We start from the raw sequence: 22,559 nt of genomic DNA on the forward strand, positions 1-22,559 counted from the left end.
TTTTGCTATTGTTTTTATTGAAATTTCATGTGGTTGAAATCTTGTGATTATATCTAGCTTTGTGGATTCCTACTACTATCAGTTGTATTGTATCCAGCACTTAATTCTAAATTATTTTTTATTACAATTTTATATTAAAAAATTTAATTTGTTTTGGGTAGGAATGGAACTCTCATCTTTTACTTACAAGAAAGTTTTTCTAAATTAGTTGAAATAGAATAACATGATATGAAAACAGAAGTCTTTGATTGCAACACAATACTCAATGCCCACGCTTTTTTGCCTTTAGAAAAATTTAAAAAAAAATAATTCAGAAGAATTTAAGGGAAAAAAAATAATATGCGCACGGTTTTTGGCTTTAGAAAAATTAAAAACAAAGTAACAATCTTTTGTTACTTAACAAAGTAGTCTAACCTCAAAGAAAAAGAAACTAAAATAAAATTAAGCGGGTGTAGAGACACGTTTAAGATCAATAGATCATCAAAAAGAGCCCAAGCCACCCGTACATGATTAATTACTCTAAACACATGATTAATTTGGATCCAATATTCAACACATCTTTAATCTTCTTAAAGAGGATGGGTCAAACTGTACTTCCAAATTTGTAAATAACAATGATATTTCATAGATTTATCTTTATAATTGTTATTTAATTAAAAAGCAAGTTATTCCAAAAACAAAAAAAAAGTTAGTGGTGCATTAGGTCCGCAGCATAACATTAATTGACGTGCGAAGGAAATGATTTTTTGGATCAGTGTGCAAATTAAAAAAATTCAGGAGTGCACAAATTCTTAGACTTGTGATACTCCAATTTTTAATCTCAACTCGTGATTTTGAAGACATTACTAATAAAAATAAGAGATAAAAATAAGAGATATTATTCATGTTATTATGTTTGTTACGAATTTTGGATGTGTTCTCAACAATATCCACATCATTGCTTTCTTTGATGCTTCCATCGCTAAGACCAAAAACTCATTTAAAAAATAATATTTTTTCTTCAATATTTAAGCTTGAAGCGCCGCTTAGAAGTCTTGTGTTTTTAGATAGTGTTAAAACTTCACAAAATCTAAGAGATATGATGAATTAATGGAAGCATAAACAAATTCTTCTCTACTACCTTTGATTATAATTGGTAGTATTTGTCAGAAATCTCCATCCAAAACTACAACCGTTCCACCAAAAAGAATTTTCAATTTTTGTTCATTATAAGAAGAACTAGTGTCCGGACCCGTGCCAAGCACGGGTAAAAATGTGACTACAAAAATAAACATTTTAATATTAAATTTTTCTTATTTATCAAATAAAAAATGCTTAATAAGTCACACTGAATAATTTTGTCTTTAAAAATGTCAGTTTTTAATTTGCATACAAATTAAAATGCATATAAATAAATAATAACTCAAAATTTAATTCGAGACCAAAATATCAGTTTTAGAACGGAGAACGTAAATTTTACTTTAATGAAAATATAGAGATGAAATATACATTTAAATTAAGTTTAATTTTAATAACAACTTTTTGACATGGTTAAAAAACATAAACTCTCTAAATTGCTACTTTGTATCTGGGTGGTTATTGTTGTCTCAAACCAAGTGATTAAAATCTAGTATATTATTCGATTGAAGTGAGACATGCGACTTATTCAAAAAATAAATTGAGACATGAGCTATTTTATTATAAATAAATAATAATATATGTTGAAATATTCCAATATGTAGTTCTCATATATTATCACTTATATACTTCAATAGGAAAAACAACTGCACATAGGATAAACCTAGTGAAATCAATCAACAACTTAATAATACCACTAACATTTTTTACACACGTTCAAAAAAACATTTTATACACATACCAACACATAAAAACAATGCTAGACCGAAAATGAGTTCCTCATCAGGCTTCTTGAATGTATTTGAAAATAACATCGGCAAGCCCTTTGCATTGAACTTGCGAAACAATAACAGTAAAATCTGAAAATGAAAATTTAAGGTATTTATAGAACCTAGAATTGCAATTGTATAAACATGAAAATGAAAATTATGATGGTAATTAATTAATAGCCCAACATCAGGCAACACGATCATAAGACCAAATGCAACGAAAATACACTCATAATGAACGAACTCAATAAACATATGTATTGCAAATGAATAAGCTCAATAAACATATGTTATCATATAACAAACAACATAGCAGAAGCTTCCTCTAACATCTGGTTTGTTGCCTTTCAAGTTATGATTAAAATCTTATGGGACTATAATGATAGAGAAGTTTGCAGCTCAAATATGTGTCGTTAATACACTAAAGAACAAAAATAATTAAGAAAATATGCACAAACAATATTATTCTTAAAAAGCTCTACCTGTTTCAGTATCAATTGTTCATCCAACACAAAAAAGAACCTAAAACAAATTTTTTTTTTTTGAAAAGTAACAATTATTACCAATTAAACAATAAAAAACAATTATTTCCTTGTCTACAATGTTTGTGCAGAAGTATAGTCCGAGAGACCTCAGGCAGGGGCTCATGTTTGCCTTACCAATTCACACCATCATCTGCAAGATTATCCAAAATTCATATTCCTCTTTCATATAGGCATCTCATTAAAAAGCGACCTTTAAAAAGTGTCTTCTCACTTGTTTTTTTTTTTCTCTTCAAAGATAACATGCTAAACATCTTCATTGACCATTGAATGTGTAAATACAATTTTCTGGCATTTTTATGTTATTTGGTAATCTCTCAGAACTAACATATTCTTATGCTAAACTGATCACTCGAAGTCCAACATCAGCAACTCTATCACACCATCTAAGTTTCAAAGACTGTAACTAATTGTAGTATCAGCAAACACTGGTTTACTACTTTGATTTGTTTGTCTCAAATTCTGACTCAAAAAACTGAACCACTATATTAAGGAATACTACTCACTCAAACAATAGATCAATTCCATTGAAAATTAGAAATCTACTAATAACACAATGGTTTAACTCCAAATCATAATAAGCTAAGCAAGTATACCTCTAGAAAAAACAATCAAAACTTGTTTTAACTTACATCTAAGTTATGACACAGAGAATTATCCTTCCAATATGCACAATAAGTAGTAGCTGCAGAACAACACAAAACAATCATGTTAAGTTCATGTCTTAACTTTACATTTGGATACACTGAAATTTAAGTTCCAAACAAAACAATTAAATCATGTCAAGATCCGATAGAACACAAACAAATTAAGAAATTAAGAACCATACTCAAACTAACAAATGGTTCCAAAAATAAGGAGAAATGAATAATATGTGATGAAAAAAAAACAATAAATAATAGTGATAAAAGATTACACACATATTCAAAGTTAAGATTCATAAAAGAAGAAAAGAAGAAAATACCTTTGGTTGGATTGGTGTGTCAAGAACCTGAAAAAAATACATAGCAACATAGCATCTATGGGATTGGTAGCAGAATCAAATCAACCAAATAAAGAACAATAGAAATCTTAATCATCGCTACAATCACCGAAAATCCATAATCTAAGCACTTTGGAATTACCATGTCAGTTTCAATTTTGAAATTTTGAAAAGAGAATGGTTTTGAACAAATGACTTGAGAAGTTTTCTGAATGAAGTTTATAGAACTCCAATCAAACTACTATATCAATAAAAAAAATCCAAAAAAATAAGAGGGGAATTCAAATTTCAAACTTACATTGGCTGGAATTCAAATTTCATATCTTGTACAATTCTTCCTCTAGAGCTTACCTTTAGAGCTTGTACTTCTTATATTGTTTTGGTTATGCTTGCATCTCCATAGCTACTCTTACCCCATGTGGAGAAGAGATATCCTCTGTCAAAAGACAACCAGTAGATAATAAAATGAATATCAATATCAATCATAAAAGGAAGAAAGAAAGCAAATGACCTCACAGTGTCATTATGCATTTTCATTATTATATCAACACATTTTATGAATTAAAAATAATTATCTATCTGAAATAAGAAGATAGGTGACAGTGTGAAAATCACAAATGGTGGCAAAAAATACTCCAGCAGTGGTTCTATTGCATGCAACTCTAAACCAAAAAGAAATTGAAGGAAAACAAAGGGACTCAATAAATAAGAAAATTAAGCTCAACCTGACCAGCAACAACATCAACAATGACATGAGCTCTCACACAAGCAGCAGCAGCAACCAATTGCCCGAAATAACATGATATTCATTAGGTAAAATGCCTACAACCACAATGAACATAAATCAGCCGTTGTGAACTATGAATAAGAAAGTAATGAACACAGGGCATAAATCATCCATTGCTTTGATTCACTTAAAACAAATTCGCAAGACAAAAAGTATCACACTATAAGTGACCCACTTATATTGTGACAGAGGCATCACAAAAACACTATCCACAAAACAAAACAAAACAAACAATTGAAGAGAAAAACGAAATCTACAAATAAACAATGAAGAAATTGCAGAAATATTGTAAATAACTATAACTATAGTAAAAAAACTATAACTATAACTATAGCTATGAAAATATACCTTTAAACCCCATTTCTCTTCGCAACAACAATGAACCCCATTTAATTAGATGTCTTTAGACATGTTCCATGACACCATAGCAACCCATGTCTTGTCATGGCATATCAAATCTTTAAAAAACAAAACTGTTGTGAGATTAATATAGCCTTAACTTAAGCTCTACCCAAACTCTTGATTAGGCTTTACAAAATTGAGCAACTAATATCTGAAAAGTAAAAGAGCAAATTACCAAAAAAGTTCTAGTTAGTCATGCTACCATAGTTTTGAGTTTTTCCTTGCCACAAACTAAGCAGCAAACATATTGGGAATCATTTCATATGCTACCATAGTTTAGATATTGTGTTTGGTGGAGTTTTAGTTTTTGTCCCGTCTATCTTGTTTTGTTGTTCTCTTTTTCTTATTATCTATATATTTTGGGTTGGTTAGCTTGCTGCTACCAACTTCTTTTGCTTAAAAAAAAAGCCTTATAAATGGCAAGGCACAAAAGTCTGTCATATATAAAGCATTATAAACCAATAATCTTTACTTGGCATAAATAATCAAAATAGAAAAGACAATGTTGTATAGCAAGCATGTGAAAATGGAATAAAAAAATTAGATCTAGTATATACCTTTTTTTAGCCATGACTACACCTTGTTTTGTATTATATTTAGCTTTTGCTTGTGCTACAAAAGTGTTTGATGTGAAATTGCACCAAGAAAAATGGTGTCACATTTAAGCTTTTGTTTGTGCTACAAAAGTGTTCAATTTAATTACATTCCTGTATAAACCTGCATGATCGATTTTTGAGCATGGAGTCACATTTAAGCATAAGAAAAATGAAAGAAAAAATTAAAAAATAAATAAATCAAAGGAGTCATTTATCAAGCAGTGAATGTGATAAAAAATATCAAAAAATATAATAAAATCAAAGGAGTCCTTCATTAAGCAGTTAACATAACGGAAAGGCTATATATACCCATTAAATTAAACGGCAGAAATAATCCTCCTCCTTCGATTTGCAGGGATGAACAGTGGTCAAAGGGAGATGAGTCGTTATTGACGAACAAAAAGAGTGAAGCGGATAAGGAAAAAAAAGCATCATTCAAACACAATGTTTTTTTTTTTTTGAATAGGCAAATATTATTAAGCTATCTCTCAATAACAATAGGTACAGGAGAAGCAAAGAACAAAAATTCAAACACAATGTGTGATCGTCATTTTGGAAAAGAGTTTTCGAAAAAGGAAGCAATGGCAAGTTCTCGATCCTTGCTGCAAAACAACTTATTGGCCGTTGATGTTAGAGCATCACCGGTGAGCAGCCCATTGCGCGAGTAATCTCTTAGTGCACATACAGTTATTGCACTATTGAAAGTTGCAATTTTTTAAAGTATTCATTAATGCATTCACTATGTGTGTTGCAATGTAGGAAACTTGAACAAAAGAGTATGATGCAAACATACCAATTATACTCTTTTCCTTCATAGTAAGGGTAAACTCCAGATGCTAGCTTTTATAACTCAATTTCTGTGAAAGGCAAAATCAAAATTACAGTAGCAACAATAAAAAAACATTGCAGTAGAAGGAATAAAAACTATTGGAGAAATCAAACACACAAAAGAATAGAAAAAAAGAAAGGCAGGAATCATATGATTTCACACTTCATCAAAACAAAATCAAATAGTAATCGCAATAGCAAAATGAAAGCCATTAACAATGGAGAATTCCAATTATATAACACTCACACCAAAAGTATTCTTCTGTTATGTTTTTCATGAATGCACTTTCACTATTCCTTGTCTTTTGCAATAATCATTATGTCGTCCGAAATTTCCCAAACCAACGGAATCCACATTAGCAGAATGTAATGAAGCTAAGGTTTTCGCAGTGTCACGATAAACCGCCCTCCTACTTTCTGGCGCCATACCCGAACACATTCATTTAACAAAATTCATCAACAAAACAATTAACAATCATGGTTTTAAGTTGCAGCCATAATTGCAGCTGCAAACTAAAGGTTTGCAGCATAACCGTAGCTAAAAACCACAATTTAAAACCATGATGACAATCCAATCTAGCAATCGGTAATTTTAGTTGAGAAAACTAAAGAAGACATGTAAAGAGATCATGCTGGTAATTTGGGATCAATAAATACTCCATGATATAAAATTTCTAACTCAACATGAAAACACAATAAGAAGGATTGAGTATCTGTATTTATTCGATCAATCAATCAAATAAACAAATCAAAATTTCCCAAATCAAAATTTTCCAGAAAACTAAAACCTAGAAAAATTATAGATTTAAAAAAATTGTACCTTTCTGTGGTGGTGGCGAAGACTGACTTTTCCGGCGATTTTGATAGAGAAAAGGGAGAAGGAGATAGAGAAATTTTTTGTGGTGGTGGCGGAGACTGACTTTTCCGACGATTTTGATTTGATACGGCCGAGCAGAGAGAGAGAGGTGGTGTGGTCGAGCAAAGAGGCGTAATGTGGCGTTGCAATGTGAAGTATACGATTATTTGGGGATGAAGATAGTGTAAGATGAAGGATGGCGAGAGGGAGGTGATTTGAGAAAGGATGATAACGACACCACTGTGAGGAGTGAGACGGCTAGGGTTTTTGTAAACTTCTTGAGTCAAATTCAAAGTAAAGGACTTTTATTTTAGCATTAAATTTTGCACCGAGAATAAGGGAGAAAAGACTGGACTTTTAATAAGGAGCAAATGAAATAATGACATTAATGGTTAAATGAAGATTGGACTTTTAATAAGGAGAGAGTAGAGTTGCTAAGAGGCCAGCATTTGTGAAGAAAGAGAAAGAGGCCAACATTAAATGTGAGGAATGAGGTTGAATGTGGAGAGGAGAGAGAAAGAGAAATATGTCTGGCTTATTACATACTAGTATCCGGACCCGTGCCAAGCACGGGTAAAAAATATATTTATAAAAGAGTTAAAAGAAATTTTTCATCTCTATAAATATTTTAAATTTTATTTTTAGTCCCTGTATTCTTTTTAACATATTTTAGTCCTTTAAATATTTTTTGTCACAATATTTGATTCTTGTTTTTAAGTCAACTCATATGCACTCTTTATATTTCTAAAAGAGTTTTTTTATTCATATTTATGTTTATTTTGTTATAAGAATCTCAAAATGATGAAATTTTGAATTTTTTTCACGGTCATATTTATTAAATATATAGAAATCTATCTTGCAAAATTTTAATTGTTTTTAGCATGGGATGAGTTAAATATCAATTTTTAAGTTTGTGACGCTTAATTCGTCAAAAAAAAAAATTTGGCATTTAAAAATTCATCTTTTGTTAAAAAATTTATCGAAATTCTCCTATTGAAGTTTAGAATTTTTAACAAAAGATGAGTTGACTTAAAAGCAGAGACTAAAAGTCGTTACGAAAAATAAGACACATGAATTGACTTAAAAGCATAGACTAAAAGTTATTACGAAAAATATTTGAGGACCAAAATTTGTTAAAAAAAAATTATAAAGAGTAAAAACGAAATTTGAGATATTTATAAAAATAAAAAATTTATTTAACTCTTTATAAAATTTGCAATTTTTTAATATAAATTATAAAAGATGTCTTTATAGTCGTAAAAAGTCAATAATAAAAAATTGTAGATAAATAGTGGAATTATCATGAACCTTTAAAGTCAAATTTTCATGTTTTTATTTATGACCACTAAGTAAATTTTCATAAACGATCATTTTAACGTTCGTCAAGTGGAATCATTTTGTCCACATAAGGTGGAGGATATGAGAATTTCAAGTATAACACATGCTAGAGTTATTCGCATCATGTGGCAAAGAAGCGAGAACTTAAAAACTTAATTAGTTGAGTCTAAAATTAATCCCTTACCTTTTGTCAAAAAAAATATAATCAATTTTTGGCTATATTGCACTTTTGGCCCAAGTTTTGCAAAGTTGCAATTTTGGCCCTCTATGTTTCAAAATAGCATTTTTGGTCCCCTATGTTTACCTCATTTTGCAAAAGGTCAATTTTGACCAAGTCAATGCTGATGTGGTAAGTCACTTAAGTGACTCAGCTGCCACATCATCTTTTTTTGTCACTTATAATTTTTTTTAAAAAAAAAAAGAAAGTAAAGGAACTATAGTATAGTAGAACGACTGTAAAATCTATGCACATAAAAATGGTCCTTCGCTAAAAAATGGTCCTTCGCTTTTAAAAAAAAGTAGTCTCCCTATTAATATATAACTAAAAATATAGATTCCGTGAAAATTATAAAATAAATAGGTCTTTATATTAATATATGCAGAAGTATAAATATATGTTATCATATAAATTACAATAAAAAAATAGGCCCCTATTGATGTATGTTGTAATTTTTTTATGCTTGTCCAACTCAAATTAGGGTTATATTTCACTTTGATTTCTTGGAAAACACTACCCCTCGAGTGATTTCTATGTAATTGTTTTTCTTTTGGGATTTTAGGCCTCCTTAATATATATAAAAAAATTGTCATCGTATTAATATGAATAAAAATATAGATTTCATAAAAATTACAAAAAAAAAATATGGGTCTTCATATTAATATATATTAATAGATATATAAGTTTTCGTAGAAATTACAAAAAAATAGTCCTTCATATTAACATGAGTAGAAATACAAACTATAATATATATTACAAAAATAGAATAGATCCCGTAATAATGTATGAATCTATAGATTTCTTTATTGTCATAATTAATGCATATTAATTTATTTTGTTGGGTGAGAATGCATATTTTTGTAGACTTGTTATTTTCTTTTGTTAAAAAACTATACTATGTGTTTTTCTTTGTGTGCCCAATTTTGTGTTAGTGTAATATTAATACGCTAGCTATATATTATTTCTATATTTGACTTGAGCAATTGAGTGACAATGAAACTTTTTTTTTTATCGAAATTGGCAGTGAAACTTCTAAATAATATTCCACGTACAAAACAAAAATTTACACACATAAACTTTAATTTTCTCCGTTTAATTACCTTTTTCCGTTTTTTTCTTCATGTTTTCCTTATATAAACTTTTTTTATTTTTTTTGGACACATAAACACTTTTTTCTTCATGTTTCCCTTATATAAACTTTTTGGACAAAATATCCAAATTTCCATGTTACAATTATAAGATCAACCAAAAGTGACAAACACACAAAACTAATTAAATGATAAATCAAATTTCAATCGACTCTATAACATATTCATATGAACAATAAAAATTGTATTTCAGGTAAACATTTCAAAACTCTAATTAATTCAAATTTAATTACAATAAAATCAATAGTTTATGAATCTTGAAACTGCCAATAAAAAAAATATTGAAAGTACCAAAAATAAACCTTGAATCATCTGCAAAAAAGAAAAAAGTTGGATCAAATAAATCACATTCAAGTTTTGAAAGAAATTAACAATAAAGATTAACTAACCAAATATAAAAGAATAAAGGAGTATGAGAAATTATATCGCCTTTTCTCCTCTTTGGTGGTCTACTCTAAATAAATAAAAAATAATACGGAAAATAATTCTAACCTAATAAAAAATAAATCAATTTTCTCCTCAATTGCAATTATCTTGATCTTAATTGAGTCATTTCACATTCTTTCTACATATCTGCAAATGAAATATAATAGATGATTAAATCCAATATAAAACATGATATTGACAAAATCATAATAAAAATAAAAAATCGGGAGTAAATACTGATAAAAAAAATACATCATATATTTGCAAGAAAAATAAGATATGAGAATAAAAAAAAAAGAACATAAAGACATCAAATAATCACATTAATTATTTTCCCTGATTTATGGATGAAATATCTTAAAATTAAAAGTGTAAATAAATACTAACAAATAAATCTGTACAATATTAGTCATTTTCTAAATTTGTAATTTTGAATTATAAACACAATCGTATAAAGCTTCTCAATTTTTAAAAATAAATTAAAAGAGGATATCACACTTTTTTTTTAATAAACATGTTTACAATCATTTTTTTTATCCTATTACAATTGCAATGACTAATAATAATTCTTATTTTAAATTGTTTTAATAGTAAGAATAATTCTTATTTTATCGGTTATGTATATTCATCATTCATTAATTTCTTAGTCTTTAATGGCATATATTTCTCATATGTACAGCTTTTTTTTATGTCATTCTTTAATTACATAATTACATAATTATATTGATTACCATTTATACGATTTTGGCCAAAAATAAAAGTATAAATTGAACAATTTATGTGAAATTTTTTTTTCCGCATAAAATTGTGGAATTTATTATTGCTATATTTAGACAACTTTTTTCTTGTCATAAAAAGATTCAAATAAATTTTTAAGTCATTTTATTATTTGTATTTATATCAGTCTAATGTTATAGAAAAACTTTTCCTTATTAAAAACACATTATTGGTCTAACAAATGGAATGACTTTTATTTCATTAAATAAATAAATCAATGATGTTCAAATAGAGAGTTCCAAATTTTTATTTTATAACAATAGAGATGTTCAATAAACATGTAAGATAAATATAATATTTCATCTTCTTAATAACAGAGAGGTCCATTAATATAGATGTCTACTATATGTAATTATTTCATCTTCTTAACATGTAAGATATGAATGTCTATTGTCAAAAAAAAAAAAGATATAGATGTCTAGAAATACCAATATAAAATAAAAACAACATATCTTGACCAAATAAATAAATAAAAACCACAGATCAATCACATATATAGATGGTATAACATTCTTATCTTTTTACTGGATCATGAATCTACAATAAACAATGAAAACAATTATAATCAAAATTAGAAACCATGTATTAAGGTTATACACGTTGCAAACACTCGAATCAGGGTATTCAATTATGATAGAAATGTATAAAAAATTAGACCAAAAAAAATGTCATACAAATAAGTCACACAAAAGAGGTGAAGAGAAAAAGAGAATACCTATGATTGTTGTTGCTGGAAAAAACAAAAGGTTAAACAAAAGTATAAGAAGATTAAAATTAATGTGAGGAAAATTTGATGAGAAAGTGAATAAAAAAATAAAGACAAAAAAAGAGTGATATTACTATACCTGAAATACCTATCACATAAATAAAATGGTGATATCTACATATTGCTGGTAAATATAAATCAATATCAAAATAATAGCATGATTAATTATAATTGTAGGAAAAATAATACCTATCACATAAATAAAATGGTGATATTTATATATATATGAATCGAGTATATGTTTAGTCCTTCATAACATGATTAATTATAATTGTAGGAAAAATAGAAGAATAAACAATTGCACAAAATAATAGTACCTCAATAATATGAATGTTGCATATATTTTGTTACATGAATCTCAATTTTATCTCCACAAATCAATCTCCATGGGAATCCCTGGAAATCAAAACATGTATATTTACATCAAATTAACAATAAGAACCATAACACAAAATTCTACCAATGCAAAACCACATAAAAAAGTATATTGTATAAATTAAAAGTAAAAATATTAAAAAACATATACATAAAAATCAACAAAAATACAACGTATGATAATAAATTAGTTCAAACATCTCATCCATCATTATGTATGATTTTCATTCACAAATAATATAAGAATTTATCTTCTATTGCCAAGAAAAACGTATTTTTACCATAATTAGAAATAAATGTATTACTGAAATTATATCACATTTATTGCTCCGTGAAAATTAAGGAAATAATTTTTAAATTCAAAATGTGAGAAAATGGACATTAAAACTCATAATTGTATTTCTTCTCTTAATTAATATGTATATCAACATTAAATGTGAGGAATGAGGTTGAATGAGGAGAGGAGAGAGAAAGGTAAATATGTCTGGCTTATTACATACTAGTATCCGAACCCGTGCCAAGCACGGGTTAAAAAGTAACTATAAAAATTAAGATTTTAATATTTTAAATTTCATAATTATCTAACACAAAAAATGATAAATTACACTAATATATATGTTTAATAAGTCACCAAATTTTTTTGTCTTTAAAAATCTGTGTAACAAATTTTGCTACTTCAAAAATTAAAATGCTAATAATTAAATAATGACTAAAATTTTGGGGAAAAAAACGCCCAAAAAATCATTTTTTTTAATAAGGGATCTAAATTTTACTTTTATGAAAATATGAAGACCAATATACATTTAAATTTATTTTTATTACAAAAACAATTTTACACAATTCAAATTTGCTGCGCACATAAAATAAAGTAGAATAGTTACATTCGAAGATCATTTTTTTATTTCTAAACTTTTGATTTTCTGCATTTTATTTAAAGTAAAATAGTTACACGCGAATATCATTTTTTTCTTACGGTTAGCCTGTCATAATTTGGTTCCTGCTTTATCCTTACTCAATCATCGGAAGTTGGACACTTCCTCTATTTTTACTCGATGTGACCTCCAAGAAACGACTTTCCTTCATTGTGTTTAGGACTATACATTCTCTAGAAACTTTTGGCACCACATTAAATTCAATGACTGAACTTTCTTCTTTTTAATTGACCCACATGATTGGCTCAAGGTTGGCTCCATGTGTCCCAAAGCTAATTCCTTCTCGGCTGGTGTTTGGTGTATATGGAGATATCATAATTTAATTTATTTAAACAATGAATCTTGTCCTTAAATCAGCTATCCTTCAACATCCGGAGCTTGGTCGAGATTTTCACATCTTTTTTCTCCTCTAATCACGTTAGTACAGGTTCATCAAATGGAACAATGAAAACTTCTCTTATGTGGTCCTCAACGTTGACGGTAGTTGATTAGGTTCCCCGATTAGAGCTAGTTATGAGGGTCTTATCAGATACAATTTATATTTTTACTTACCAGACTTTTCTGGCTTCATTTGTGAGTCGTCTGACATGATGCTTGTGAAACTTTATGTTGTTTATAGAGGTCTTACATTGGCCAAAAACTTGGCTATTGAAGAACTTGTTTGCTACTCTGACTTATTACTCTACATCAAATATTGAATGTTAATATTCAATATAAGTATAATATTACAAAACAAATAAAATTCAAGATAAAGCTTGTTATAGTAATTACATAAGCCACTATATTTGGTCTAGTGGTGAGGGAGTTGGGTAGTATGCATGAGGTATTAAGTTCGATCCTCATTGTCAACATTGTAAACCAAAAAGAAGATTGACAATTACATAAATATTTATATTTATAATCTTATTATAATATAATAATTAAAATAACACTGTAAAATTTATGTATAGTGTCATGAGTTTTCTTAGAGAAGATTCTTATAGTTCGTATTTTTTTTTATCAAATCTATAATATGAATAAAGCCATACATATTCCCCTTTCTCTCTCTTATAAAATACTTGTTTTTCATGCATTCTATTCTCTGATGCATTTGACAATTAATTCATTTGTCTATAATAATTGCCAATAATTTCAAATTATCTCTATACAAATGGCCTTCTATAATTTTGAAATATAATTGATGCATTCTCTTTTTGTACTCATGTCTAACAATAAGTAATTAATTTTAGAAACATAGAGTATTTGGGCCACGTCTCATATGTCTTTTCCTTCCAATTTTCAAATTTATTTGTATTTCAATCATAAGTGAGATAAGTGAGAAAAGACATAATATAATATAATAATAATTAAATCCAATACAAAATATCATATTGACAAAATCATAATAAAAAAAATAATTTGGGAGTAATTACGGATAAAAAAAATATACATCATATATTCATCTAAAAACATATAGGCATGATTTGAAAATATATAATTGCAAGAAAAGTAATTTATTTATAAGAATAAAAATAAAAAATAAGAACACAAAGAACAATATAAAAAGAACAAAGAAAATAGAGGTTTAGAGAAGGCTTACAAAAATGGTGTAAAAACTGTAAGTCTAAAAAGCATTATTTATAGGCAAAGACATAAAATAATCCCATTAATAATTAGTTTTCCTGATTTATAGATAAAATAGCAGGAAATTAAAATTGTACATTAATGCTAAAAAAAAAAGTCTATACAGTAGTAGTAATTTTCTAAATTTGTAAATTTGAATTATAAAAGCAAAATTGTAGTATTAAATAAAACCTCCCAGTTTGAAATTTTTAAAAATAAATTAAAAGAGAATACCAGACATTATTTTTATAAACACGTGTACACTCATTTTATTTATGTAAATGTGCATAAATATGAGATGTATGCTTTTTTCGAAAATAAAAAAGAAATATAATATTTGTGAAATTAAACAATAACTATATTTTATTTTTTTCGTCAAAAAAATAACTATATTTTATTGTATACTTGTGTATATAATACTAATATAAAGATGTTGTAGAAGATTTTATCACTCAATAAAAATTTAAAACTTGTTTTTCTAATCTTCTTTTAAAAATTTGTTGTTTATTGCATATTAAAATTTTGTAAAGTCTCATTGAAATTTCCAAATTAGTGGCTAGTAATAAAGAAACACATCAATTTCGTTGATTTTCTGTAACGATAAATTAGCGGTAATAGTACAACAATAAATATACGTACAACAATTAAAGGTAAATTGGGATTTTCAGCTATACATAGATGTTTTATGTCCACAAATATACTTTGGTCAACATTTAATTAATTTGCTTATGAGATTATAATTAACCTGAATTGCCAATCAATATGGGATTAAAGAAAGAAAAAAAAACGAAAAAACTAAAAATCATATATTGTCATATAAAGAATAAAGAATTATATTAAATACATTTATGACCAAAACAATATGGAAGAAGAAAGCATTTGGAGACGCCACGTATACACTATCATTTGAGAAAAGGCTCCCAAATAATATATGAATAGATTTGTTGATCTTATCTCGACCAAAGAAAGAATTTTAAGATCTTCAACATTGATATTTAAGTCTAAAAGTAATGATAATGATATACATCAAATTATAATTAACCTTGATTTGATATATACATCAAATGTCCTTTTCCATTCTGTGTTTAATTTACGGGGCAGTAATATCATTATTTAAGGCAATAATAATGATATTACTGCGAAAATAATATTTAAGGCAATAAGTTATTTTAGTCAATAAAAATGATGATATTACTGCGAAAATATTATTTGAGGCAATAAAAATGATGATATTACTGTGAAAATATTATTTAAGGCAATAAAAATGATATTACTGCCAAATGAATAGACGTGAAAGTTGGCACCTCTTGTAATATCATTATTTAAGGCAATAATATTTAATTTGCGAAAATAATGATAGATGACAACTATTTTACAGTTTTTTTCGAAATGAAAAATTAATCCAATGAAATAAAGAGATAATAATCAAATAATGATATTGAATGCTAAATGAAGAATAAATTATTTTACAGCAAATCATATGCCGTAATGACTAATATTATGAAAAAAGGCATAATTATCAACAACAAAAAAAAAAAAACAAAAAACCATATAAATTATTTAATAGATTAATGGCTAAAACAATAAGGGAGGAGAAAGAATGAGAGATACCGTGTACAATTGTTTTTCATAAGGGGCTCTCAAATAATAGATAATAGATTCAACGCAACAAAATTGTTTGGGAAGTGTAATTTAGTAGTATTAATTGTCATAAATTTTTATTTTAAGTTAGCAACTAATACGATTATTTTTTATGATGACCTTTTATAATTTCACTCAACTTGAAAACTTTAATTACAAACCATAGAATAACATTATCATCTCCAACATTAGAATTCTTCTAAATGTTGAAATACCAACAAAAAATATGACTACATTGTATACATGCATTAGGAATTGGGAAATTCCCCCCGAAATAGACCGAGTAAACGGAACAGGGGACAATTTGATTGACATTTTATAATTTAATTTTAGGGGAGTATTTGCCTATTTCCAAATTTCAGCGGTATATTTGACAAATTTTAAAATTTCAGGAGGGTATTTGACAGTTTACCTATTAGGAACTATTTAGGATTGAACAAAAAATAAAATAACAATTGTAATTGAACTTGCATGTTTCTTTCACAGAGCTCATCAACTTCAACACCTGTAACCATGCCCATTAGATCTAGGTACACAAAAACACACAAAAAAGATTAATAATTCATTTAAGAATTCAATGACAAATAAAATAAATAATTTCAAAATGTGGATCCTTGCTTGATCGAAGAAAAAGAGAAAATTAAATAAAATACACACCACAGTTTGAAGATAGCACAATCATAAGAAATTGTTAGACCAAATATATATAACAGAAAATTGAGTTAAGAGGAATTAACAATATTAATTGTCCGTTAAAACTTACCAATTGGAGCCTAAAGGAATAAGAGGAATATTCTTAATTTATGCATTAAATGTGAGGAATGAGGTTGAATGAGGAGAGGAGAGAGAAAGGGAAATATGTCTGGCTTATTACATATTATAGATTATAGATTATAGATATCTCTACAAAATTTATCAACAACTTTAAAGCAATGTTTTTGCATATATGATAAGAAATTTAACTAAAAAGACCAATAAATTTAATAATGATTATAGGTTGTTTCATCCAAAATTAAATTGTGTCATGATATACATTTATCATGTTATGTTTGTTATCCTAACCAAGTAACCATGAAACAGACTCTTAGAGTGAGCTTTTTTGACATATGCCAAAAGGCCCAAAACCAATGTTATCTATAAAACAACTATATTTTATTCAATTTTCTATAATATTAATAACCAAAACTATAGTTTGAATATAGTTTTAATTTAGTTTAATCAAAACTAAATATAGTTTGAATTTACCAAAACTATATTTTATACGGCAATGAAATTACGATTTCACGGATTCGGAACATTGGTGATAGTTTAATCAAAACTAGGTGATAAAAAGGGAAGGGATCGAATTACACCGGTGTAACATTTGATTAATGTTACACCGCTCATTATTGCTTTAACGAATATAAATTTTACAAAATTCACCGTTAGATTGAAAGCTTATATCGTATAGATCATCTATGTTAAATTTTACAAAAATCTAAAATCGTTTGATATATTATTGAGACCGATAAAGATTAATGATTTATGCGTTTTGATATGTTATTCACCTGTGTAATACTCGCGCATCGCACGAGTGAAATATCTCGAGTTCCTTCGGGTGAGAAATAAAAGGAATTGATCTAGCTATAGATATAGATAGACTGTTAGATGAAAGGTTTCGCCCCTAACTCCTTTACTTATTGATGTCGCTGATCCGCCATTATCGTGTCAAGAAATGTGGGGCTGCTCTTTTTGACATAGGAACTTACTCAAAATCGAAAGTCCACCTAAGGAAGAGAGAAGACTATAAACAATAAATCGCATGACCGATGTCACATCAAAATGATTAAGATGATTCTTTCTCCCTTCTATCATTATCCACTTCAACTAGAACTAGGAGAGGACTTCCTCCCCAATTTTAACACAAACGCCTTGTCTGTTTAAAAAAAAAACACAAATGCCTTGACTGCCTATCCGAAAATATAAATGGATAAAAATAATTGATGGTTTCTCTCTCCACTTCCAATTTTCTCTTTGAGCAAAACACAGTTTTTTTTTTTTAAAAAAAAATTAGTGAAAAAATTAGAAAAACATTTTTCGAAATTTTCTACACAAGTGAAAAGAAAAATCATCAAAACAATTGATCTTAAAACTGCACGAATTAGCGATTAACCTGTTCAGTAGCTCAGAGAAAGTCTTACTTGGGCACTGACCCAACACATGATTTGGACACATCCAGTAAAAATTTGACAGCACATAAATAACAATTACTATTTTAAAAATAAAACAAAAAATGTTTTTCCTTCTCTCTCTTTCCATTCTTCTGTCTTCTTTCTCTTTCATTGTCTCTTCTCTAATTTCTCTGCAACATCTTATGATTCTAATCTTCTCAATATGTTTTCTCAACTACACATTCATTTTCGTGTTTATCCAATAATGATGAAAAAACAGCACAAATGTTGGAAAAAAGAGCAGAGGAGGTCACTATTTACGAAACTTGGAGAGCCAATCAACGCAATCAGCGGCGGTGACAGCGAAGGAGCGGCGATAATTGGAAGAATAAGTGAACAGAGGAAGTGAGTCGATTACTGAAGGAGGTAGATCATCGGCGAGATTCGGTTGTGTGAGGTGATGATTCATATGTTGGTGTTGGATTGACAGAGATAGTGGCAGTTGACCCATTATCATTCACTGGATCTTGATTTTTTCAAACCATTTCCATTTATTTGTGTTGTTGCTGTTCAAACTTAGATTGGAGATAGCTTTAGCTTTGGTTGATTGAAGGAGATTTATGGATTTTGTAGAGAAAAAAGACGGGAGAGTGAAGAGAGAAGAAAACACTTTTTATTTTATTTTTAAAAAAGTAACAATTATTTAAGTGCTGTCAAAATTCTACTGGATGTGCCTAAATATTACGCGTTAGGTACTAGTATGTGCTTAAGTAAGACTTTCTCCGGTAGCTCATATGACCAAGCAAGTATATTTAAATCAGTCCTGCCTCAAAGTTTAACCCTTGTTGTAACCGTAGTAAAGTTTTGAAACAAGTGTGACCATAGTTAACACATTGGGAAGAGGATCAAAAATATCTTCTCCCGTCATTTACCCTTATATCCCTACCATTCCAACACATCACCTTCTATATATAACTCCACCTTGTTCAGTATAAAATCACAAAATATCTTACACTGCAATCTTCTACTACTTCTCTTAAATAATTTTTTTTTATCCTAAAATCTAGGGTTTAGTTTTTTAACAATGTCTTCTGCAGATGTTGAATACCGGTGCTTCGTCGGAGGTCTTGCATGGGCCACCGACAGCGACGCTCTTGAGAAAGCCTTCTCTTCCTATGGCGAGATCATTGATTCGAAGGTCCGTTTGTTGCAGCGGATCTGACACGATTATGATTCTCATTCTGATCTGTGATCTTTTGACCTTTTATTCTGTTACTGATTCTGTTACTATATGATTTGATTCTTGATTCTTCTTTTGTTACTCACCCCAATAGGTACGTTCATCTTCATCTTTTTACCAAAAGACGAAGATCGATCGGTTACTAAATGGTTCTTAAATCGTTTATAGTTTGTATGCTTTTGGATCTGAGTTGTTTTTGTTTTTTGTGTAGATCATTAACGATCGTGAGACTGGAAGGTCAAGAGGATTTGGATTTGTGACTTTTGCTGATGAGAAATCAATGAGAGATGCTATTGAAGGAATGAACGGTCAGAACATGGATGGACGTAACATTACTGTTAACGAGGCACAAAACAGATCCAGTGGTGGAGGAGGTGGTGGTGGTGGGTATGGTGGTGGTCGTCGTGAAGGTGGATACAATAGAAGTAGTGGTGGAGGTGGAGGATATGGTGGAGGAGGTGGTGGTGGTTATGGTGGTGGTGGTAGGGACCGTGGTTATGGTGATGACGGTGGTTCCCGTTATTCTCGTGGTGGTGGTGGTAACTGGAGGGAGTAGTTTTATGACTTATGATTAATAATAATGTTTAGTTGTTAGATTAGATGTTGGGATCTAATTTATGTTAACTGTTTTGTTATGGTTTCTTGTTTCTAGTATGTGTGCACCTCTGAATCTGGTTGTTGTGTATAAACGATCGATTGAAAGGATAATTGGAAGTAACAAAGCTTAGATCTAATGAAAATGACTTTGATTATGGACACTTTTATAATAAAATATTCTTAACTTTATGGATATTCAAGTAAAATTAATTCAAATTGTGCATCCTTGGACCTTGGCTATTGTCTTTTGGAAGGGATATTCTGCATAAAAAGTTGACAATGCCATACAATGAGCACATACAAGCTTAAAATGCACCAATACTAAAAAATGTACGTGGAATTATGGACTTAAGCCACTATATCTGTTTGAACTAGTCAATGATGGTTGGTAAATGGAACATTATTTTCTTGGTGAGATTTTCAATCACCCACCATTTTAAGAACAATTTTGTAAGGTACTATAGTGAGTTTTTGGTTTGATTGAGAGGTCAATATAGATTTTATCAAAGAGCCTTGGACCATAGCTAAAATCAAACGAACTATTTTAATGTTATAAATTTTGAGATTACATGAGAAGGTTAAATTGCAAACTAAAGAAATTGGAAATTTAGTGGTTCTCTCCAATTGAGGAAAGGTAGTAAAACGTATAACTAGTTCACAAATGATATATGGGAACCAACATAAAAGATATACCTTAACTTAGATCAACTAAGTTTGACTTGTTTCGTCGACTAAGTCTGACGTTAAAAATGACCGTTAACTTTTTAAAAATGTTGATGTGGTATTTTTTGGATACTGGTATGCTGAGTAAACACATCAATTGGACAAGTGGATTGCTGACATGACCAGAGACCAAAATGACAATATTTTTTTTCTTCATTTCTTCATCTTCCTCATGCATTCATCAATGAAAACCAGAATTTTAAACCCATGCTTAAAAAAAATTCATCAATCCAACATTTTCAAAATTTTAACCAAATCTTCAAACAAAATCCCTAAAACCCCAAAATTTTAAATTTTAAATTTATAAGAATAGAAAAAGTAAAGAATTGACACATAATAGTTAGGTTTCAAATTCATCTTTTAATTCAATGAAGCTTTATAAATGATGGCAAATAACAACTACAAAAATCACAATTTTCACCATCTTCAACAATTGAAAACCATCTTCAAATCCTACAATTCAACCAGCTTTACCAATCTCCCAACAACAACAACAACAATCTCCTTCAATTGCGGTAAAAAACAATCTCCTTTAATTCTTATGCCATAATGCCACCATCATCATCACTTTCTCTCTCTCTCAAATGTACCGGTTTTTATTGATGAATGTATGAAGAAGAATGAAAGGAAGAAGATGAAGAAATGATTTTTTTTTGTCATTTTAGTCCCTGACCATATCATTCAGACACTTGTCTCACAAATGTGTCAACTTTGCATGTCATGTGCCAAAAAATGTCACATCATCTCTTTTGTAAAGCTAACAGTCATTTTTAACGCCAAAAAGCAAAGTGATTAACGGATTGCAGAATCAGATACTATTTTGTATTTTTTCTTGAATCAGGAATCAGAATGACAACGAGTTACACATTCAAAGACCAAAATGGTTGTTTTCCCTAATAATATAATAATAAAGAGAATAGTTGCACTCTATCTTGAAACCGGTAGCAAGTAAAAATAAAATAAAGAGTGAATGATGTGAAAAATTATTACTAGAGTGTGTTAAAAAATTGTGATAGAGAGTGTGACTCTAGACTCTTGTAGTACTCACATATTAATTACTAGGACTGTATTCCTTAGAAACCGGGGGGTTAACCCACAAAAAACAATTGCACGAGTTCATAAACTTATATCTCAGTTCATCCTTTTTTGGGTAGGAGGTTGAATATCTCATCACTCAGTCACACAAATTGCCACAACTTTCCAACATCTGATACTAAATCTGTTTTTGTCCATGTAGCTTCAATTTCTCCTCACTTATTTGATTCCATGCAGCCCTGCTTGCATGCCTCAAAATTATTTTTCTTATATTTTGTTTGTCAGTTTGGAGGGAAGAGGGAGACCTTTAACAGGAGGAAAGTAAATGAAAAAAAAAATCACATTTTTTGAGATGGTGTTTTTTTTTACAGAAAGACAAATGCTTGTTATTACTACTAGCTAGTAACCAAACAAAACCCGAAGAACGAACCACACCCGCCCATTCAATCACCAACCCTCTCATGTATTATGCGACGTTCAGACTTTGATTTCATTTTCGCTTTAAGGAACAACTCTTGCCTTTTGTCGGTGTGAGTTTCGTAATAATTAGCAACACACTTATAGAAAATAATAACGAAATATTTATGATTAATTTATTTTTGATTTAGAGAATATTACTATAACAATATTGATTAAATTTGAAGAATTCATCAAAATTTTCAAAAACCTTCAAATTTCTAAATCTCTCTGCAATACAATTTTGAGCTCCACCA

At 28.8% G+C, this 22,559-nt stretch overlaps 1 protein-coding gene and 1 long non-coding RNA gene across 4 annotated transcripts; one reads left to right on the top strand and one right to left on the bottom strand.

Moving 5' to 3' along the window:
• Positions 1-2,203: 2,203 nt before the first annotated feature.
• LOC123913375 lies at positions 2,204-7,035 on the bottom strand. Of its 3 annotated transcripts, XR_006811628.1 has the most exons (8): positions 6,844-7,035; positions 5,989-6,052; positions 5,157-5,316; positions 4,136-4,232; positions 3,762-3,846; positions 3,393-3,419; positions 3,061-3,113; positions 2,204-2,561 (listed from the first exon to the last, which is right to left on the bottom strand). It is a non-coding gene; the product is annotated as an uncharacterized LOC123913375 (long non-coding RNA). The 3 variants fall into 3 exon arrangements; XR_006811626.1 differs by having other exon boundaries at positions 3,393-3,846; XR_006811627.1 differs by lacking the exon at positions 6,844-7,035 and adding an exon at positions 6,271-6,343 and having other exon boundaries at positions 3,393-3,846.
• A 12,199-nt stretch (positions 7,036-19,234) lies between these two features.
• Positions 19,235-20,243, top strand: LOC123913376 (glycine-rich RNA-binding protein GRP1A-like). Its single transcript, XM_045964093.1, has 2 exons — positions 19,235-19,449; positions 19,703-20,243. Exons 1-2 carry the CDS (start codon positions 19,336-19,338, stop codon positions 20,045-20,047), a joined length of 459 nt encoding a protein of 152 aa, XP_045820049.1. The 5' UTR covers positions 19,235-19,335; the 3' UTR covers positions 20,048-20,243.
• Positions 20,244-22,559: the final 2,316 nt, after the last annotated feature.

The sequence above is a fragment of the Trifolium pratense genome, linkage group LG3 (genome assembly GCF_020283565.1).
Source record: "Trifolium pratense cultivar HEN17-A07 linkage group LG3, ARS_RC_1.1, whole genome shotgun sequence".
NCBI lineage: Eukaryota > Viridiplantae > Streptophyta > Magnoliopsida > Fabales > Fabaceae > Trifolium > Trifolium pratense.